This window comes from Hyla sarda, chromosome 4 (assembly GCF_029499605.1).
Source record: "Hyla sarda isolate aHylSar1 chromosome 4, aHylSar1.hap1, whole genome shotgun sequence".
Taxonomy (NCBI): Eukaryota; Metazoa; Chordata; class Amphibia; order Anura; family Hylidae; genus Hyla; species Hyla sarda.
This window is the reverse complement of record NC_079192.1, coordinates 179,072,365-179,092,974: the sequence shown is the minus strand read 5'-3', so window position 1 is coordinate 179,092,974 and position 20,610 is coordinate 179,072,365. Positions and strand designations below refer to the sequence as shown.

Genomic DNA, 20,610 nt, shown 5'->3' with positions numbered 1-20,610 from the left:
AAGGATATTTCCTTTTAGCTCTATGCAAAACAGCACACCAGTACAGTGTTACCTGTACTCTTCATACACGTTTCCCCATCAAAGACATTTTTACGCTGTCAAGTACAGATAGTCAACAAAACAGTGAACCCCCTCTCGCTGTATTATCACTGAATAGTTAGGACAGGATCTTATTGCAAAATCTGTGTGAATACTAGGATTTGGGGCTCTGAGGAAGCAGGGGTGGCATACATCTTGTTCAGAAGGATGTGAATATTAATCTACTACTCACACCCCAGGGCTTAGCAGGCACATGCCATTTTGCAATAAAGTTCAAACCAGTCTGACAATTAAATTTAAAGTACAGATAGTCAAACAAATAGAAAAATCCCAGTATTTCCAATTCCTTAAAGGGTACCTCTCAAACTTTTGATATATTTTAGATTAATGAATGTTGAATAACTTTCCAATAGCATGTTAATGAAAAATATGCTTCTTTCTATTGTAATTTTCCCAATCAGTCCTGTCAGCAAGCATTTCTGACTCATGCTGGAGTCCTAAACACTCAGAGCTGCCAGCCTACTTTGTTCACAGCCAAGCAGGCTGTGAACAAAGCAGACTGGCAGCTTTGAGTGTTCTCCTTTGTGAACAAAGCAGACTGGCAGCTCGTAGTGTTTAGGACTCCAGCATGAGTCTGAAATGCTTGCTGCCAGGACTGGTAGGGAGACCCCTAGTGGTCATTTCTTCAAAGTGGAAAATTAATTGTAAAGTTATTCTGCATACATTAATCTATAATATATCAAAAAGTTTTTTTGGATGAGAGGTACCCTTTAACATTTAAGATCTTGGCCTGTGCTTGTAGCTTTGAAACTGCACTATTTACTAGTATTAGCAAAGAAAAAATGAATATGTATGTACATACATATAATAATAAAAAAAAATTAGGAACTGGCAAGAACAGCAATAATTGTAACTTTATAAGCCTTTAACCTAGTAAAAAAGAACAAGGTAACCTAAACAGAAAAGTCCAGGATGAAAATTTTAAGCGATTTTGTAGTAAAGAAAATTCTAGCTCTACAAAACGACCACATGATCCTGATCTAGGCCCAAGCAGGGGTTCTGAGGGCTAAACCCTCTTTAGCATAATGAACTTGTTAATAACAAAAGAAAAGAAAACAACACACAAAAGGTAGATGTACATTTTATTGAGTCAGTCGCTATTTACAGGTAAAGTTCCAGTTAGAAAGTTGTTTGCTCTAAATGGAGACAATATTGATCAAGGGAATGCTAAGGTTGCTACTATATTCCTACACATAAGTGAGTACCAACATAAAATGATCTTCTGTGTAAAGAACCTCAATATAAACTACTGGTGTCCTAGAAAAATAAAAAAGGTTCAACTACAACCTATTCAGACGGTGTATGAAGCTAAGAATCCCCCACAATGTGTGGGCCTGGGTGGAAGACCAAGCTCCCTCCTATCCGTAGTGTTAGCGCCATTGTAGTGTGCTACAAGCAAATCACTTTCTAAAAGTCCACTATCTTCTCTGCATCATTCTGTCTCCCGAAGAGAAGAAACTTTGCACCAGAACTGCAAGCATTATGGGATTTATTTTTTTTAGAGGGTTTATTAAATTATAGATGACATGGATGAACATGTTTCTTTGGACGAGGGGAGAAGCAATATTAATGTGAGGAGACATGTTAATGCTAACAGTTCTTGGTGGAGGTGTACATGCTTCTCTTCTGCAATATCAATCCTACATAATGTACCATCTTAGTCTGGATTCAGAGCACTTTCAACAACCACTATGTGCAAACCAAGTTGTGTGTTCATGGTGTGTGCTACAATTTTCAATCCAGTCTTCAGTCTCATTCCATGCTATAAATGCATTTATGATACAATTTTACATAGGTGTCATGTAGCCAGTGCATAGCATTTTGCACCTCAAACTCCTCAATATACAGGCATTTAAAAAACACCTCAGAAGATGTGTAAAAGTTACAATGTATCCATGAACATTACAAAAAGTTTGGAAAATACTGGCTGTGCATTCTGGATGAGGTTGTTCAGAAGAACAATAAAAACTGTAGGATGCAGGAAAAAAAGATCTTTACATATTAACCTCTCAATAGCCAAGAGTTGGGGGAAAAAAACGCCACACACAGCATCGTGTTCTTAAGACATCACTCAAGGATCCTGGCAGAACTGGATTCTGAGCAATGATTTCATCCCAGCGCTGCCTTTATTTTACTAGTTATAGCAAAACACCAGTTGCTAATGCTAAAACCTACAAAACTGCCAAAAAATAAAATAAAAATACAAACTCTATTAAAGTGACAGGCTGAAAGTAAAGTACAGTCCAGGGGCAGAGGTAACCCATTGTAAGGTCATAGCTGAGAATCAGTGGTGTAAAAACAATTTGGACAAGGAGAGTCTTATCCCAGAGTGGATTCCTTAGGAATAAGGTCTATAGGATCCAAACCACAGGGGAAGGAGAGAGTAGGTTTATGCATAGGTTCCACCAGTAATAAGGAGTTCATAGGCTGGATCACGAGTTCTTCTGCAGAGCACGATACATGCACACAGCATACCCAGGAGCTAAGACAGGAAGCAAACACAAGACATACCATCAGTTTAGCTGAGCTGAAAAGTATTTAAGGGACAACAGGGCAAAGTACTGCTGCAGTTTCAGTTGCTTGGGTAACAGCAAAACTACAAAACAGTAAATAGAAATCTACTCTAGAATAGGTTACAACCTAGAACTACATAAAAACACTTAGGGCGAGATTTATCAAACTGTGTGAGATTTTCCCACAGCGACCAATCACAGCTCAGATAATGAGCTGTGGTAAACTTAAAGCTGAGCTGTGATAGGTTGCTGTGGAAAAAAAAATCACTCCAGTTTTTCCCTCACACGGTTTGATAAATCTGGGCCCCAAGTTATCTCTTCTTAAATTACAAACTTTGCTCTCCACTTACATCCAAAGCTTAAAGGGGTATTCTAAGAATTTTTTTTATTTGACTTTGCTACAGGGGCTGTAAAGTTAGTGTAGTTCATAATATAGTGTCTGTACATGTGTGTGACGGTTTTCTCACTATTCTTCAGTGATTTTCACTCAATATTTATTTTTAACAGCATACAAAATTCACTGTTGTCTCAGATTTTTCCCAGGTTGCAATGTGGCAGAGACCTGACATCACTAGTCAGCTGATGACAGAGAGCCTGTCTGCTTCAATGGGTTGAGGGATCGCTTTGTGGGAGAGAGATCAATCTTCAACTAATACAACAGCTGTAAGCACCCTGATTGAAAACCACAGGTTTTTTGAATGGATGCAGCTCATTTATGTTTCAATGGGTGGGATGGCTGATGTGTGGGAGGGAGGAAAATGGAATTGTGGGATTTGTAGTCAAAACAGGAAATACCAGTTCACAAAAAGCTTGCCACAGTGTTACGGTAATCTCACAACATAGCCATTTAGCCCCAAGACAAGCGCAGATCCTTCCTAAGCATGTTCATTACTGCCTGCCAGGTACGTACTAAAATCACCTTACGGTGGATAACCCGTCTAAAGGAAATGTGTCATCAGAAAATGAATCTATATTTTAAAATCAACCTGAAATCTTTCAGCTTTCATTCTGACCACGAAGCTGAGATGTCCTGTTCTGAGTATAAGGAAGAGGCAAGATAGGCAAGACATTAAGCTCACAGCTCAGCCATCTCCTTCCTCTGGAATTACCTCTTAAAAGAGCCCAGAAACCTTTCACTTTCATGTCAATAAGAGGTGCGCTCCTGGTGTAATACTGCGGGATGTTATAGTGAGGTGTATGGATAAATTGCACCTTACAGTATGGTGTTGTACTGAGCGTACAGCACCTTAGACGGCATGTAGACTCGCTTGGGTCGGTAACAGGTTCCAATTCCCGTAACTTCTCAGTCCGGTGGTTGCAAAAATATGAACAAAAATGAGAGCCTTTCCGATTGGCGCCTTCCTTAATAACTGAAAATTGCCAAGAATTTAAAAAAGGCAATTTTATTGAAGATAATGCAACTTAAAAGTTTTGAATCCGGACCGGATTCTTTGTCAGGCAGAACGATTTACAGAGAAAATGCGCCAGTTTTTAAATGCACAAGTAACACAACTGCCGCCGGGTCACGGGGTGAAAGGGGGAGGAGAATTGTTACAGAACTTTCATACAATATATATATATATAAAAGAGTGCATAAGCATCTAAAACATTCATGTTCATAGGTAATTAAAATCATAGTTAGATTAGATACATGTCAGAGGCGCTGAAATACATTAATATGCTAGCGGAGGAGTTCGCTGTTACAATGTAGCATTGCAGTAGCAATACTGACCGCTGATTACGGGATGTGCTACTATGTATTCGTCTGCTTGGCAGACAAATACATAGTAGCAATTCCCATAATCAGCGGTCAGTATTGCTACTGCAATGCTACATTGTAACAGCGAACTCCTCCGCTAGCATATTAATGTATTTCAGCGCCTCTGACATGTATCTAATCTAACTATGATTTTAATTACCTATGAACATGAATGTTTTAGATGCTTATGCACTCTTTTATATATATATTGTATGAAAGTTATGTAACAATTCTCCTCCCCCTTTCACCCCGTGACCCGGCGGCAGTTGTGTTACTTGTGCATTTAAAAACTGGCGCATTTTCTCTGTAAATCGTTCTGCCTGACAAAGAATCCGGTCCGGATTCAAAACTTTTAAGTTGCATTATCTTCAATAAAATTGCCTTTAAATTCTTGGCAATTTTCAGTTATTAAGGAAGGCGCCAATCGGAAAGTCTCATTTTTGTTCATGGGTTGTGACTAGACTGTGTGGGAAAATGATTAGCACAGGGGCATGGCCTGCATGGAGAGCCGAGTGGTCGCACATAGCTGTGCTCCTGCTAGCCCAGCTCCGATACTCCTGATTAAATTACCCTGTCTGGCTCCAACTCTGGCTGCAGCGAAAATAGACTAATAAACTCTATAGAAATATCTGCCTGGTGGGCCTGCCCGAGAAGGCGGAGGGCTCGGATCCTGTGGCCTTCTTGGAAACTTGGCTCAAGGAACTCTTACTACCGGATACCTGCTCACCCTATTTTACAGTAGAGGGCACATCGGGTCCCGGCCCGGCCTCCCCCTATCGGGGGCCTTTCCTAGACTGTTCCTGGTGAAACTTCTCCACTATAGAGACAGAGACGCTATCCTGCAAGCCATGTGCATTAAAAGGAGATTGCGCTTTAATTATGGTTGGCTTTCTATCCTGATTTCTCCGTGGAGCTGGGTAAACAGAGGACCAAGTTTACTGAAGTTAGTCTCCGTCTGCATGCCAAGGGATATCGTTATGCCATGCTGTTCCCGGCCCGACTTGGTGGTGGATGGGACACACCTGGTTCTTCACTTCTCTGACTGAAGCCCCACGTTCTAGAACGGGAGCGGACTCAGGACGTACATTTACGTCATGTATCCTTAAGAGGTTAATGCAGTCATAGATCAGAGTGTCGATCGCACTGGTGCAGCGGATTCCGGCTGTCCTGGACTCAATGACTGGAGTGCGGCACTGTCCCTCACTGAGGTTTGGCGTTGGAAGCATCCGTCTGAACCAATTTTCTCCTTCTATTCAGCAGTACATAAAACGTTCTTCAGGACTGATTTGGCATATGCCTCATCTGATCTTCTGCCTCTGGTAAGAGACATGTACACCACTAGAGGAATCTCTGACCACTCAGCTCTTATACTGTCCTTGGGTTTAGGCCCTCGTCACTCCTCCAAAGTCTGGCAGATGCATCCCGGCTGGCTGAAGGATAAGGTGGGGATGACATCCTTGCTGGAAGCCCACAACTGTTTCTGGGAACACAATAGGTCCCATCACGACAAGTTAGTGCAATGAGATGCTTATAAGGCGCATGTTAGAGGGGCCTTTATGACTGGGGTTGCCAGACAAAGGTAGACTTATTCGGCTAGGGAGACCACGTTGCAGGCTGAGACTGGGGTTCTGGAAGCGGAGGTGGTGAGGAACCCCTCCCCTGATGTTGGACGTAAATCAGGAGAGCCCGAAGGAAAGCATTCAAAAAGAGGATGGTGGACAGGGAGGCAGCCATATTTGAATTTGGGGATAAAAATGGTAGGTTGCTGGCATATTTGGCTAGACAGAATAGGCCTATTGTTGCTATACCCTGTATTTGGGGGGGGGGGGGGGGGGGGGACTACTGACATACTAGAGACTAACCCTAAACGCTATTAATAATGTGTTTTGGGACTTTTATAGGAGGTCTATATACCTCACAATTGCCAGCTGTTCCGGACGGCTTAGTGTCTTTTTTGCGGGGTTTGCCTCTTAAGCCCTTGACTGCGGCTCAGGCAGCTGCTATAGATGCCCCTTTTTTCTATGAGAATGTCTCTCTAGCTATAACTTCTCTGCAGACGGGAAAGACCCCGGGATTAGATGGAATGATTGGAGACTGGTATAGGGTGAATGAGGAGCGGCTGATACCTATTTTACAAAATCTTTTCAGTGTGGCTTTGGAGACTCCCTGATTCCATGAGGAAAGCCCTTATTGTTGTTCTTCCCAAACTGGGAAAGGATCTGACTTTACTGGATTCATACAGACCTATTTCCCTCCTTAATGTTGATATCAAACTGCTGGCTAAAATATTAGCTAATCAGTTACGAAAAGGTCATAACTGTTGTCGTTCATCCTGACCAGATGGGCTTTATGCCAGGGAGAGCCACAGACATTACTTTCCAGAGGTTACATCTAAGCATAGCTGCAGCGGAAGGGGATGCCTAGGGGGGATATGTAGTTAGCCTGGATGTGTGTGTAAAGCTTTTGATTCTGTGGAATGGGTGTATCTATGAGGTGTCCTGGGGGTTTGGTCACTATATATGGTTACTATATGACTGCCCTAGAGCCAGAGTACGAACGAATCTGGAGGTCTTGGAGTCTTTTCAGTTGGGTAGGGGAACAAGGCAGGGCTGTCCAGTCTCCCTTTTTATTTCCCCTGGCAGTAGAACCGCTGACGGCGGCTATCCAAGTGTCCACTTGCATTCATGGGGTACATAGGGGTTCCTTAGAGGAGAAAGTATCCATGTACACGGACGATACACTGGTTTATTTAGCTGATGTCCAAACCTTGTTTGTCCTCATAGATGAATTTAGTTAATCTCAAGGTTAATTGGGCTAAGTCTTCCCTGATGCCGTTATTTGTGGCAGTGGACCCTGTTCCCTCTCTTCCTCATGGATTGCAATCAGTTTCTCAGTTTAGATACTTGGGAGTGGAGGTTTCTGCTTGTGTCAGGGACTATGTACAGTTGAATTTAGATCCGCGTTTGTCGTCTGTGACGGTCAAATTGCAGGCCTGGTCCTCTTTGCCTTTTTCCTAGCTGGCAGGATCAATTATGGACATTTATCAACGGGTTTAGTCAGGTTTTCTTTACTATAATTGTCGCAAAATTGTCGCAACTGCGACTACACGATTTTTTGTGCGACATTTTGACTGGAAAGCGAGAAAAGCAAATTTTCCAAAAATTAACTATGTAGTAATAATTTTAAAATGGACTACGGGTAGTCAGGTATTTATTAACTGCGACAGTCGCAACTGCGAAAAAAAAAAAAAAAGTCGCAACAGCGTTAAAAATTTACTAAATTTACTCCAGCTCAAACATGGAGCAGAAAAAGCTACTACCAAAGTAAAAAAGGAAAAATTGCTTACGTGAAAGAAAATTATCAACAGGCTGAAAGCAGTTGATAAATAAGTCACACCTAAGCAAAAAAAAGTAAGGAAAAAATTACTAAAAAAAGACTACATAAGCAAACATTGATAAATGTCCCTCAATATCTTTAAAATTATCTATTTACCTAAGTTCTTATATCTTTTTTTTATCTTTCTCCTGTGATTCCTCCTAAGTAGTATTTTGTTAAGCTGAGTTGTGTTTTGAGATCCTTTTATTGGCAGGATAAGCCACCGCGATTGGGTCAGGCGCTGCTCCAGGCGTCCAAACAGCGGGGTGGCCTAGCTGCTCCTAAAATGCATAATTACTTTTTAGTGCCTCAATTGGTGTATGCTGCCTGGTGTATCCAACCCTTTTGGAGAGCGGTGATGCAGTTCTTGACAGATCACTTGGAATTTCCTTTTGCGTTTTCCCCTGTTGTATGTATGTATGTTAGGTGTTATTAACGACCTGGCCTCGGGCTCCCATAGGCGCCTACTCATTTGGTTTCTATTGTTCCGTGCACGTAAGGTTCTGATTAGGAAGGATACCTCGACTCCCATTGCGCGGTGGTTTAATTTGGTTAACAAATATGTACTGTTGTACAGAACATTATGGTAGTCGCAGGTGCCCTAAAAATTTTGATAAAGTCTGGATGCCCTGGTTACTGATAGGTGAATCGGTAGTGCCCCCAGAAAGGGTGAGTTCTCCTGGGTAGTGAGATTGTTTACTTTTTTGGCCAGGGAAGTAGGGGGGGGGGGGGGGGGTTACTCAGGGAGTGTGTGTGCATGTGTGTTCAGTTTAAGAGTATGTCTGTAGTCTTGATGTCTGTCCGGGCACGGACCTCCTTGGTCTTCTATTTTTATTTCAGACAATTTGTTATTGATGGAGGTTGGGGGGTCTCTGTGTTATAAATAAATACTTTAAATAAAAAAAATAAAAAGTGACTAGCACACTACCAAATCAATGGCTTTAGTATGTATGCTGTGTATTGTGTGAGGTCTGCTCAGCACTATGTACAAAGGTGCCATTCAGTATTTCTATTAATACAAGAAACCAAACCTGTTGTTCATGTTCCCGAAGCAATTGAAGCTCTGTTAGTCATATTACTGAATAAATACGAGAACTTTTACAAGTTGGTAGAACCATCACACTTTCAGACTGAACACTTTCTGAATGTGAGGATAAAGCTAATAGCTTGTAGAACAGTGTTACCCAATCAGGGTGCCTCCAACTGTTGCAAAACTACAACTCCCGGCTGTCTGGGTATGCTGGGAGTTGTAGTTTTGCAACAGCTGGAGGCACCCTGGTTGGGGAACACTGTTGTAGAATGTCACTCAGACAAGTGCAGTTATATTTCCAAAAGTATCACTCACAGTTTAGACGTTTGTCTTAACGACAATGGACGTAAATGTACGTCGCCGTGGTACTTCACGCACCATGATGTACATTTACGCTCTGCTATGACCGCGAGCACCGTATCGGTGCTTGTGTCATTCACGGCAGGTCCCGACTGCTTTCAGCAGCCAGGGACCCGCCGGCAATCGCGTGGATGTCCGCCATTAACCCCTCAGATGCCGTGATCAATACAGATCACGGCAGTGTGGTACTTTAAATGGATGATCAAATCTCCCACAGCGCTGCCGCGGAGATCCAATCATTCATAATGGCGGACAGAGGTTCCCTCACCTGCCTCCGTCCGTCTCCAGGGGTCTTCTGCTCTGGTCCGAGATCGTGCAGACCAGAGCAGAAGATAGCCAATAACACTATGCATAGCACTGAACAGTATTAGCAATCAAATGGTTCCTATAAATAGACCCCTATGGGAACTATTAGTGTTAAAAAAAAAAGGTAACATTTTTTAAAAAGTTCGGAAAATATTTGAATAATCCCTCCCCCCCCAAAAAAAATATGTAAATCGTTTTTCCCCATTTTACCCCCCAAAAAACGTTAAAAAAAATTAACATTTGGCATCGCTGTGTGCGTAAAAATCTGATCAAAATATATCATCAATTATCCCGTATGGTGAACTGCGTAAACGTTAAAAAAAATGTAAATAATTTTTTTTTTCAATTGCTGCTTTTTGTCACATTTTATTCTCAAAAAAATGTATAAAAAAATAATAATAATAAAAAGTAAAACCTAAGCAAAAGTGGTACAGTTAAAAACTACAGATCACGGCACAAAAAATTTGCCCTCACACCATCCCGTGCACGGAAAAATGATAAAAGTTATGGTAAAAATGGTGACACAAAAAACAAACCCTCATATGGGTCTGTGGATGGAAATATAAAAGTTATGATTTTTAGAAGGTGAGGAGAAAAAAAATGTAACCGCTAAAATAAAATTGGCCTGGTCCTTAAGGGGTTAATATTCTCTCTCATCATCACTGGCTAAAGTAGTAAGCGCTAATGTGCGTGACAACAACATGACAAAGGAAAAGCGTTACAGTGTGTGTATTGTGGCTCATATTACAGGCTCAAATGCACCTAAGAATTAAAAAGCCTGTAGAGAAATTGTTCCTAATATGATTTGGTAAATGTGAGTAGCTTTAGGAACATATTTATATTCTGTAAGAAAGATCTTATGCTTGTTTCATTTCCTGAAAAAATAAAATTACAAAAAAAATTAAAATAAAAAAAGCAAAAGGGGAGGGATGCTCTCCAGACAACACTTCCACAAACGGTTTTACCATTTACTTCTATGTATTCCGTGCAGAACATCTTACCTGGATAGCGGCAAATGCTAGTGCAGCCCATATTACATACATCATTATCTCCTGCAGTTTTTCTACCACCAGCGCCTCACAGCCCTAAAAGTAAAGACATCACACCATTTACATGAATACTGTGCAATATATATATATTTATTTTTTTATCTACATTATTGTATTTTAATCAAGAGTAGCCGCATTAGTGGAAATTCCCACTGCCAGCTCTATCAACAAAACTGTAAAATCACGAGAAAAATAAATAAATAAACCAGAGCTGGCAGTTTAGTGTATTGGGCTAATGTATTGGGCTAGTGTATTGGGCTTACCTCCGAGTACAGGTCCCCAGGTCGGCTCATGCTGCCTGTACAGTTAAACACACTATCTCGGCAGCAACTTAACGGTACGCTGTTATTCTTTGATATATTAAACCATGGGGTTTTCTCCCAGTCTGAATAGTTGTGAACCCCACAGCAGTGAAGCTGTAAACAGACAAGTCTACAGTTAACATGCAGAAAAGCAGAAATCATTTCTTCCACACATAAGAATACGGCTGTTCCCATATGCCAGTGAATACATGCAGCTGAAACCACGGGCTCATGCAATTACCGACAGCTATGCCATGTTGCTGATAATCCCGGTAACATTTCAGGGATGGTTAATGCGTGAGGCTGTGGTTTTGGACACATGCCCTTATTGCCATTTGGAAACATAGCCTAAAAGGTGCCTACACACCAAATGTCACCTGACGTCTCCACATACAAGTATTTTTAATAGGGAGAGGAAATAGGCCGCTGCCAGACACCTCAGGTGACAGCCTATCTCCCTAAAGACAAAAGGATTGGGTGCAGAAATTCAAAATGCCTGATGCTGTTACTTTTCCAAAAGCATATGAAGGCCCTTTAGGCGTATTCTCACCTGTCTCTGAACATAATCAATTGCCCGACTTGCCGAGTCAGAGGAAACACCATGGTATTGATTGAATACACTTGTAATGCTCTTGTCGACTTCATCTTCTACCTTTAAAGATAAGCACAATGATCAGTTAGCATCACAATAGGTTTGTTAGATTGAGTATCTTTAATTACAAGATTTTATCTTCTGAATAGACAAAAAAAAAAAAAGTTTCCACCTCCTTCAGACACTAAGCTTAAACTGATTAGCTCAGAGCCTGGAGGCGGGTATATCCTGCTGGGAGGAGCCAACTGTTGTTTTTGTTGCCATAGTGTCACATCTCCTAGAGACAGCAGCATACACCACGGTCTGTGTCCCCCAATGGAGCCGATAAAGAAAAAGACATTAAAAAATGTTCATAATTCAAATTACTAGGAAAAATGCCTTGTGGGAGCTCAGATGTCAGTCACAGTTAGAAACTATTGAGTCTATGCCGACCGATCCCATTAGAACACAGGACCACTGTTAAAAGAAGCCAAGTGAATGGAGTTAACGGTATGAAGAAAAATCAGTCAAGTTACTTGTCTGTACTAAAGGAGTAAACAATTGTTTTTTCATAAACAGTGGATAGCATATGTTACTGAACACCAATGTCACAGGAGATGCACCACATTAGACAGTTACCTTAGCTCTATAGATGTATCCTAGAACGACCACAACAACTTCAGTCACAAATACCAAAAGCAAGATGATCACAAACTGAAAAAAAGAAAAAATCATGTTATTTTATCATATATATGGTGTATGTAGGTGTATATATATTAGTTAGATATACAGTAGAATCTCCTAGTAGCGGACACTCACGGGGAATAAAAAAAGTGTCCACTATTGGGAGATGTCCCCTATTGGGGAAAAAGGCTTAAACATCTTTCTAAATGATGGAATACTGTTCTGTACTTACTCCAGAGTGTAATTACCTATAAAACACAAAAAATATAAATATAAAAAGCCAAATATAAATAATCTTTAAGGCTTTAAAAAAAATCTCAACAATATAATTAGGAAAGGTAATGCCAAATCATTTCCCCCGCAATGCCAAGTCAAACCCCCCTATCCCCCTGCCAAATCATTCTTCCATTCCCTCATCCCCCTGTTCTTTATACCTCTTACCTGGCTGGCAGGCAGTGATGAGCGACGCTCCTCTGTGCCTCACTCAATGAGGGCAGCGGGGGTTGCCAGCAGTGGCGAGTGACGCTCCATACGTCACTCATTTCGGGGAGCTGCCACTGCTCACAGCAGTCACTGTCCTCACTGAGTGATGCTCAGAGGAGCATCACTCATCACTGCCTGCTGGCCAGGTAAGAATTAGAAAGAACAGGGGGATGAGGAAATGGAGGAATGGTTTGGCATGGGGGTAGGTGGGGGATATTTGGCAAGGGAATGGGGGATTGATTTGGCACAGGGGGTGTGCTGGGGCCAAGGCTCCCTGGGAACTCAAGCCACTTACAGGGGTATTGGCTGTACCCCCTGACGACATCTGCGTTCAAGGTGGGGCTGCACATCCCCTATTCGGAGGGTGCAAGAACATTAAGTCTTATGAGACTCTGCTGGGGAATTAAAAACTGTCCGCCATTGGGAGGAGTCCCCTAAGGGAGATTTCACTATCTCTCTATATAACACAGACTCAAACAGGTGAAGTAACTGGTATATTTATATTATACCATATTCTAACCACAGACACAGAGCCATGTTTCAGCTATTTATCAGGGGACCCATTTGTTATGATCATCTAAATAACAGCCCGCCAAACACCCCCAGCAATGATCACAATTCCAGATGACATCTCAAGCTTTCAGCCAGCTTTGGTCTGGTAATAAGTGTTCTCTCCTTCTGAAAGCAAAGAGATAAGAAGCTTCTTCATAAACAATTATCTCTACACCAAGCAAACATAACTGAAGGCTCGTAAAGCAAAGCAGGGAGCTATTGTTAGTGATCTTTAATGTCTGGAGAGTCTGTACTACAAAGCCCTTTCATATGCAAATGGCCAGTAAATAAACTAGCCTATGGCAGTGCCCTTAAAGGCTTATGGCACCCATGAACCTTTAGGCCTGGCCTACATATTTTTAAACACACATTACAGCTATATGTTTGGAGTATTCCCTGACGTGTCGTCTATAGACCACATGAACCAGAGCATGCAGTGTGTTTTGGCATGGTATGCATCAAAATGGAATTTAATTCACATGGGGGTCCCAGCAAACCCCTGACTTCTAGTCCAGCACAAGACCACTGAGGCCAATGAATGAGTGTTTGGGCAGGTCATCACTGCAGGGAAGGCAACAAAGGCAGTAGGAGACTCTAGAGAAGGGTTTCCCAACCAGGGTGCCTCCAGCTGTTTCAAAACTACAACTCCCAACGTGCCCGGACAGCCTTTTGCACATTGGGAGTTGTAGTTTTGCAACAGCTGGAGGCACCCTGGTTGGGAAACACTGCTCTAAAGGTAGCACCCAACTATTCAGGGATAAAACTGGTGAGCAGATCACATTGTTAATAACTCACACAACCCCTTTAAAGGAGTAGTCCAGTGGTGATTCAGTGGTGAGCAACTTATCCCCTATCCTAAGGATAGGGGATAAGTTGCAGATCGCGGGGGGTCCGACCGCTGGGGCCCCCTGCGATCTCCTGTACGGAGCCCCGACAGCCCGCAGGAAGGGGGCGTGTCGACCTCCGCACGAGGCGGCGGCTGACACGGCCCCTCAATACAAGTCTATGGCAGAGCCGAAGCGCTGCCTTCGGCAATCTCCGGCTCTGCCATAGAGATGTATTGAGGGGGCGTGTCGGCCGCCGCCTCGTGCGGGGGTCGACACCCGCTATCTCGGCGGAGAGCCGGGGCCCCGTACAGAGAGATCGCAGGGGGCCCCAGCGGTCGGACCCCCCGCGATCTCAAACTTATCCCCTATCCTTAGGATAGGGGATAAGTTTCTCACTACTGGACTACCCCTTTAAAGGGGTATTCCAGGAAAAAACTTTTTTTTTTTATATATCAACCGGAAGATGCGTGGATAGCGTGAAACGGTGCTGTTGTTCCTGACAGCCGCTCCTAGTCTCTTTGTCTGGAGCAGCTCCCCCTCCCTGCACCCGGGTGTTTTTGATACTGCTTTTACATGGAATTCTGAAGACTTCAATAAAGCATATTCGTTGTTACGGCATGGTGAGTGCGGACATATTTTCCTTCTCTCTGCTATTGTAGATTTGTAAATTACTTCTATTAAAAAATCTTTATCCTTTCAGTACTTATGAGCTGCTGAAGTTAAGGTTGTCCTTTTCTGTCTAAGTGCTCTCTGATGACACGTGTCTCAGGAACCGCCCTGTTTAGAAGCAAATCCCCTTAGTAAACCTCTTCTAAACTGGGCGGTTCCCGAGACACGTGTCATCAGAGAGCACTTAGACAGAAAAGGACAACCTTAACTTCAGCAGCTCATAAGTACTGAACGGATTAAGATTTTTTTAATAGCAGTAATTTATAAATCTGTTTAACTTTCTGGAGCCAGTTGATATATAAAAAAAAGTTTTTTTCCCTTTAATGTAAATATGGTACTGGTACAGAATTATTGTCCCTCTACTAAGTAACTGGCACTTTATGTAAAGAAAGACACTTACTGTTGCTAGGCCACAGCGGCTCTCCCGGATTGTGGCACAACAACCTATCAAGCCTATGATGAATAGGAGTGCCCCCGCAGCTATTATTATTACACCAGGAATCAGGGTGTAAACGTCTTCAAAGAAGTGATCGTAATCATCGTAGGTGATAAAGACATAGGCCCCCACATAGCACAGGATGCCTGCTGCAGCCTGGAATAAAGAAAAACAACAATATAAATGCATAGAAAAATAGTCATTAACCCATCATCTCCATAACGTATCTAACTGGCAAGTAAGAATTTTTTTGATGGTTTTAACACATTGCCCTTTTCCTGAAAGCTGTTGTGGATTTTGAGGGTATGTTAACATGGGTATACAAAATGACCAAAAATAAGCAATTTTTAAATTTTTTGTACATCATTGACCGTGCGGTTTAATTAACATTATATTTTTTTTATAATTGGGACATTTCCACGCAGAGATACCACATATTTTTATTACGTTTACATATTTTATATATGGAATTTGGGAAAAGGGGGGCGATTTTAACTTTTAGTATGGAAGGGATTAATTCACATTAGCTTTTTTTCGTTTACATTTTTACTTTATTTTGCCCCCATAGAGGACTATTACATGCAATCCTTTGATTGCATACACTGAACAATGTTATGCCATAGCATAGCATTATTCAGTGTTTTCTGTGCTCGATTGCTCCAGCCTGCAGAGCCTGGCTGGAGCATAGGAGGAGGAGATCGTACAACGAGGAGGCAGGTAAGGCCATCCTCTAAGCTGATCGGGACAACGCGGTTTCACCGCGGTGGTCCCCATCAGCTCCGCTGAGCTGCCGGGAATTTTTATTTTTTATTTTAGACGCCGCAAACAACTTTGATTGCGGTGTCTAATGGGTTAATGTCGGGCATCACTGCGATTGGTGATGTCCAGCATTAGACACGGATCATAGCCATTGATAGCCGCTGGAACCACCCTCGTGACCCTGGTGCATCCTGCATCCTTAAAGGGGTACTCCGGTGGAAAACTAAATGACTATTAAAAATCTTAACCCTTCCAGTACTTATTAGCTGCTGAATACTACAGAGGAAATTATTTTCTTTTTGGAACACAGAGCTCTCTGCTGACATTTCTGTCCATTTTAGGAACTGTCCAGAGCAGCATATGTTTTGGACAGAGATGTCAGCAGAGAGCTGTGTTCCAAAAAGAAAAGAATTTCCTCTGTAGTATTCAGCAGCTAATAAGTACTGGAAGGATTAAGATTTTTTAATAAAAGTAATTTACAAGTTGTTTAACTTTCTGGCACCAGTTGATTTAAAAAAAAAAAAATTAAAGTTTTCCACCGGAGTACCCCTTTAACCCCTTAAGGACTCAGGGTTTTTCCACTTTCGTTTTTTCCTCCTTACCTTTTAAAAATCATAACCCTTTCAATTTTCCACCTAAAAATCCATATTATGGCTTATTTTTTGCGTCGCCAATTCTACTTTGCAGTGACATTAGTCATTTTACCCAAAAATGTACGGCGAAACGGAAAGAAAAATCATTGTGCGACAAAATCGAGAAAAAAAATGCCATTTTGTAACTTTTGGGGGCTCCCGTTTCTACGCAGTGCATATTTCGGTAAAAATTACACCTTATTATTCTGTAGGTCCATACGGTTAAAATGATACCCTACTTATATAGGTTTGATTTTGTCGTACTTCTGGAAAAAATCATAACTACATGCAGGAAAATTTATACGTTTAAAAATGTCATCTTCTGACCCCTATAACTTTTTTATTTTTCCACGTACAGGGCGGTATGAGGGCTCATTTTTTGCGCCGTGATCTGAAGTTTTTATCGGTATGATTTTTGTTTTGATCTGACATTTTGATCACTTTTTATTCATTTTTTAATGGTATAAAAAGTGACCAAAATACACTTTTTTGGACTTTGGAATTTTTTTGCGCGTACGCCATTGACCGTGCAGTTTAATTAATGATATATTTTTATAGTTCGGACATTTACGCACGCGGCGATACCACATATGTTTATTTATTTCTTTTTTTTAAACTGTTTTATTTTTTTTATGGGAAAAGGGGGGTGATTCAAACTTTTATTAGGGAAGGGGTTAAATTACCTTTATTAACACTTTTTTTAACTTTTTTTTTGCAGTGTTATAGGTCCCATAGGGACCTATAACACCGCACACACTGATCTCCTATGCTGATCACTGGCCTGTATTAACACGCCTGTGATCAGCATTATCGGCGCTTGACTGCTCCTGCCTGTATCTCAGGCACGGAGCAGTCATTCGTCGATCGGACACCGAGGAGGCAGGTAAGGGCCCTCCTGGTGTCCGATTAGCTGTTCGGGACGCCGCGATTTCACCGCGGCGGTCCTGAACAGCCGGGTCACTTTCAGTTTCACTTTAGAAGCGGCGGTAAGCTTTGACCGCCGCTTCTAAAGGGTTAATACCCCACATCGCCGCGATCGGCGATGTGTGGTATTAGCCGCGGGTCCCGGCCGTTGATGAGCGCTGGGACCGACGCGATATGATGCAGGATCGTGGTGCAATCCCGCTTCATATCGCGGGAGTCGACGCAGGACGTAAATATACGTCCTGCGTCGTTAAGGGGTTAAGGTGTTAATAAAACCTTTGTAGAGAGAGTCGAGTAGTTGCCCATAGATTTATTTTTAATAGAAAGAAAAGAAGCAAAGTCTTTTAAACATTAAAAAAAAAGAAAACTGATTGGTTGCTATGGAAAACTGCACCCAGATTCTACACTGGTTTTGATAAATCTCCCCCATTGGCTATGGCTACCTTAGAGTGGTGTCTCCAGCTGTTCCAAAACTGGGAGGTGTAGTTTTGCAACAGCTGGAGGCACCCTGGTTGGGAAACACTGCCTTAGAGAAAGCCAGTAACTCTAACTTTCCTGATCCCATAATGGACAAATGTGTACGCTGAGAAGAATCTGCACGGCCGCTCATAATACGCCACCTGGTCAGGTGACACTCCCTGGAGTATCACTCACTATGGAGTCTTATCCCACAGCTGATCTGCTGTGCTGCAAACACAAGTGTACAGTAACCACTAGGCTGCTTTCACACTATACCGGTCTTCTGTTTCAAAGACCTGTTATAATGTCCCGTCATGAAATCCCTTAAAAACAACCATTAAAGGGGTTCTCCGGTGCTTAGACATCTTATCCCCTATCCAAAGGCTAGCGGATACGATGCCTGATCGTGGGAGTCCCGCTGCTGGGGATTATAAACCCCCGTTTATAATCAGTCCCCAGAGCATGTTCGCTCCGGATCTGATTACCGGCAACCACAGGGCTGACGGCGTGTGACGTCACACCTCCGCCCCTCAATGCAAGCCTATAGGAGGGGGCGTGATCGCTGTCACAGCGGCGGGACTCCCGCAATCAGGCATATTATCCCCTAGCCTTTGGATAGGGGATAATATGTTTTAAGTACCGGAGAACCCCTTTAAACGTCCGTTAGAAAATCCTGTACGGCTGTTAGAAAATCCCATTATAGTCTACAGGATTTTTACATTATCCGTTTTAATCAGTTATAGTCCGTTATTAATAACAGATGTTATTTTGTGACGGGAGAATGAACGGAAGAAATAATACATGCACTATTTCTCCCGTTACTATCTTCCGTCACAAAATAACGTCCGTTATTCATAACGGACTATAATGGATTAAAACGGATAATGTAAAAATCCTGTAGACTATAATGGGATTTTCTAACAGACATGGGATTTTCTAACGGATGTTAAATGGCCGATTTTCAGGGTTTTCATAACGGAACATCAAACGGATCTTTAAAACGGATGAATTTTATAGTGTGAAAGCAGCATAAGCCTGTATACTAAGATGTCCTGAGCGTGGACAAACCCTTACACTTAAGAAATCCTATTAATTATATATATATTTATACACATACCCATAAACACCATCTGACCATACTGTGTATAAGAGCTGCTGAAATTCACACACAAAACTTAAAGCACAAATGGTTATTAAACCAGCCATGTGTGAGATCTGCTCCATCAGATAGAAAAGCTCATATACTGTACCCAGCAATAAGCATCAGCCCCTGCGGAGCCCCAACACAGCACAGGGGTGTCCGAGGACAAGGGACATAATCCTGTTCTTCACACTGCAGGATCAATAAGGGAACAATCGTAGGGTTTAAGGGACGGGAAATATCAGTCCTTCCCAACAAGGTGCCTCCAGCTGTTGCAAATCTACCACTTCCAGCATACCCAAACAGACTTTCGGCTGACCGGCATGCTGGAAGTGGTAGTTTTGGAAGAGTTGGAGGCACCATGGATGGGAATTACTGAGCCAGTACACAGCCCAGGTGGCTACAGGGTTTGTCTGGCTATTGGGTTCCTGATAACAGAATTTCTAGACAACACTGCAGGAAAGATGGGAGAACAGTCACCCACCCCATGGGGCGGAATATACATGAGCGATAGGAGCGATGACTTCTCATGTAACTGATCCATGGAATTTTCATCACAAATACAGCAGCGCCAAAGGCTGTGGGCAAAGAGCCGGCACCCGCGCCAAAGGCTGTGGGCAAAGAGCCGGCACCCGCGCCAAAGGCTGTGGGCAAAGAGCCGGCACCCGCGCCAAAGGCTGTGGGCAAAGAGCCGGCACCCGCGCCAAAGGCTGTGGGCAAAGAGCCGGCACCCGCGCCAAAGGCTGTGGGCAAAGAGCCGGCACCCGCGCCAAATATAACACAACATGAAAGGTTCGGCATCTCTACTATACACGCAATGTAAACTTCCGGCATAGACACAAAGCACATAACGGAAGGGTCCGGTATAAGCACAAGTACAGCCGTGACTACGTAAGACATGGCACTGATATCCAGCCCACTGCCACATAACATGCTCCGGCCTCCACAGCTGCCATCACATGACACCTTGTCTACAATGCACAGCACCGAGGACACCGAGCGCCGCCCGCCTCACACCGCCCTCCCGCAGCCTTACCCAGAAGATGAGGTTCAGGAAGACCAGGACGGTCTTGGAGGAGATCACCTCGCACTGCCCCATCTCTCCGCTCACAAGATGGCGGCCCCACTGTGTGACGCAGCTCCCGGCTCACGAGCTCCCCAGGCAACCAGCCACTGGCACGCCCACAGCTGACGCCCTGCCGTAACGTGACGCCGCTTAGTGTCCACCCCCTCATGGTGAGCCGCCCTCCATATTTGTTTAGGGAATGATAACACTTTACACCCTGAGGGAGAAAAAAAGAGTTCTCATTATGATATTAAAATAAACACATAATGTGTTTGCTTATCACACAGCCTGGTTTATGATAGAACTGTAAGGGGAGAGTCACACATGACAGATATTGTTGCTCATTTTGTCAACTGTCCCTTTTGAGTCATCAGACCCATGGCCAGACCAGGACTGGCCATAATATGGATGCAAAAATGTGGCTGTTATATGCCTATGTGTTGGGACCTCTCCCCTGCTTCATATTCCTAAAATGGATAGAAACCCCTAAAGAAGTATAGACAATGGACCCCTAAACAGGTATAGACACCGGTCCCCTAAACAGGTATAGACACCGGTCCCCTAAACAAGTATAGACACCAGACCCCTAAACAGGTATAGACACCGGACCCCTA

The 20,610-nt window shown here is 42.9% G+C and overlaps 1 protein-coding gene and 1 long non-coding RNA gene across 3 annotated transcripts in view; one reads left to right on the top strand and one right to left on the bottom strand.

Moving 5' to 3' along the window:
* Positions 1-1,164: 1,164 nt before the first annotated feature.
* On the bottom strand, positions 1,165-20,123 carry TSPAN3 (tetraspanin 3). Its single transcript, XM_056572945.1, has 7 exons — positions 19,967-20,123; positions 14,980-15,171; positions 12,004-12,078; positions 11,344-11,445; positions 10,755-10,907; positions 10,444-10,527; positions 1,165-2,581 (listed from the first exon to the last, which is right to left on the bottom strand). The coding sequence occupies exons 1-7, from the start codon at positions 20,027-20,029 to the stop codon at positions 2,489-2,491; spliced, it is 762 nt and encodes a 253-aa protein (XP_056428920.1). The 5' UTR covers positions 20,030-20,123; the 3' UTR covers positions 1,165-2,488.
* The window catches only part of LOC130368763 (uncharacterized), a 22,335-nt gene continuing 21,755 nt past the window's right edge, over positions 20,031-20,610 (top strand). The window contains exon 1 of one of the 2 annotated variants that reach the window (XR_008892564.1): positions 20,031-20,166. This is a non-coding gene — a long non-coding RNA (uncharacterized LOC130368763). The remainder of the gene's footprint in view (positions 20,167-20,610) is intronic. The other variant, XR_008892562.1, reaches the window with a different exon arrangement.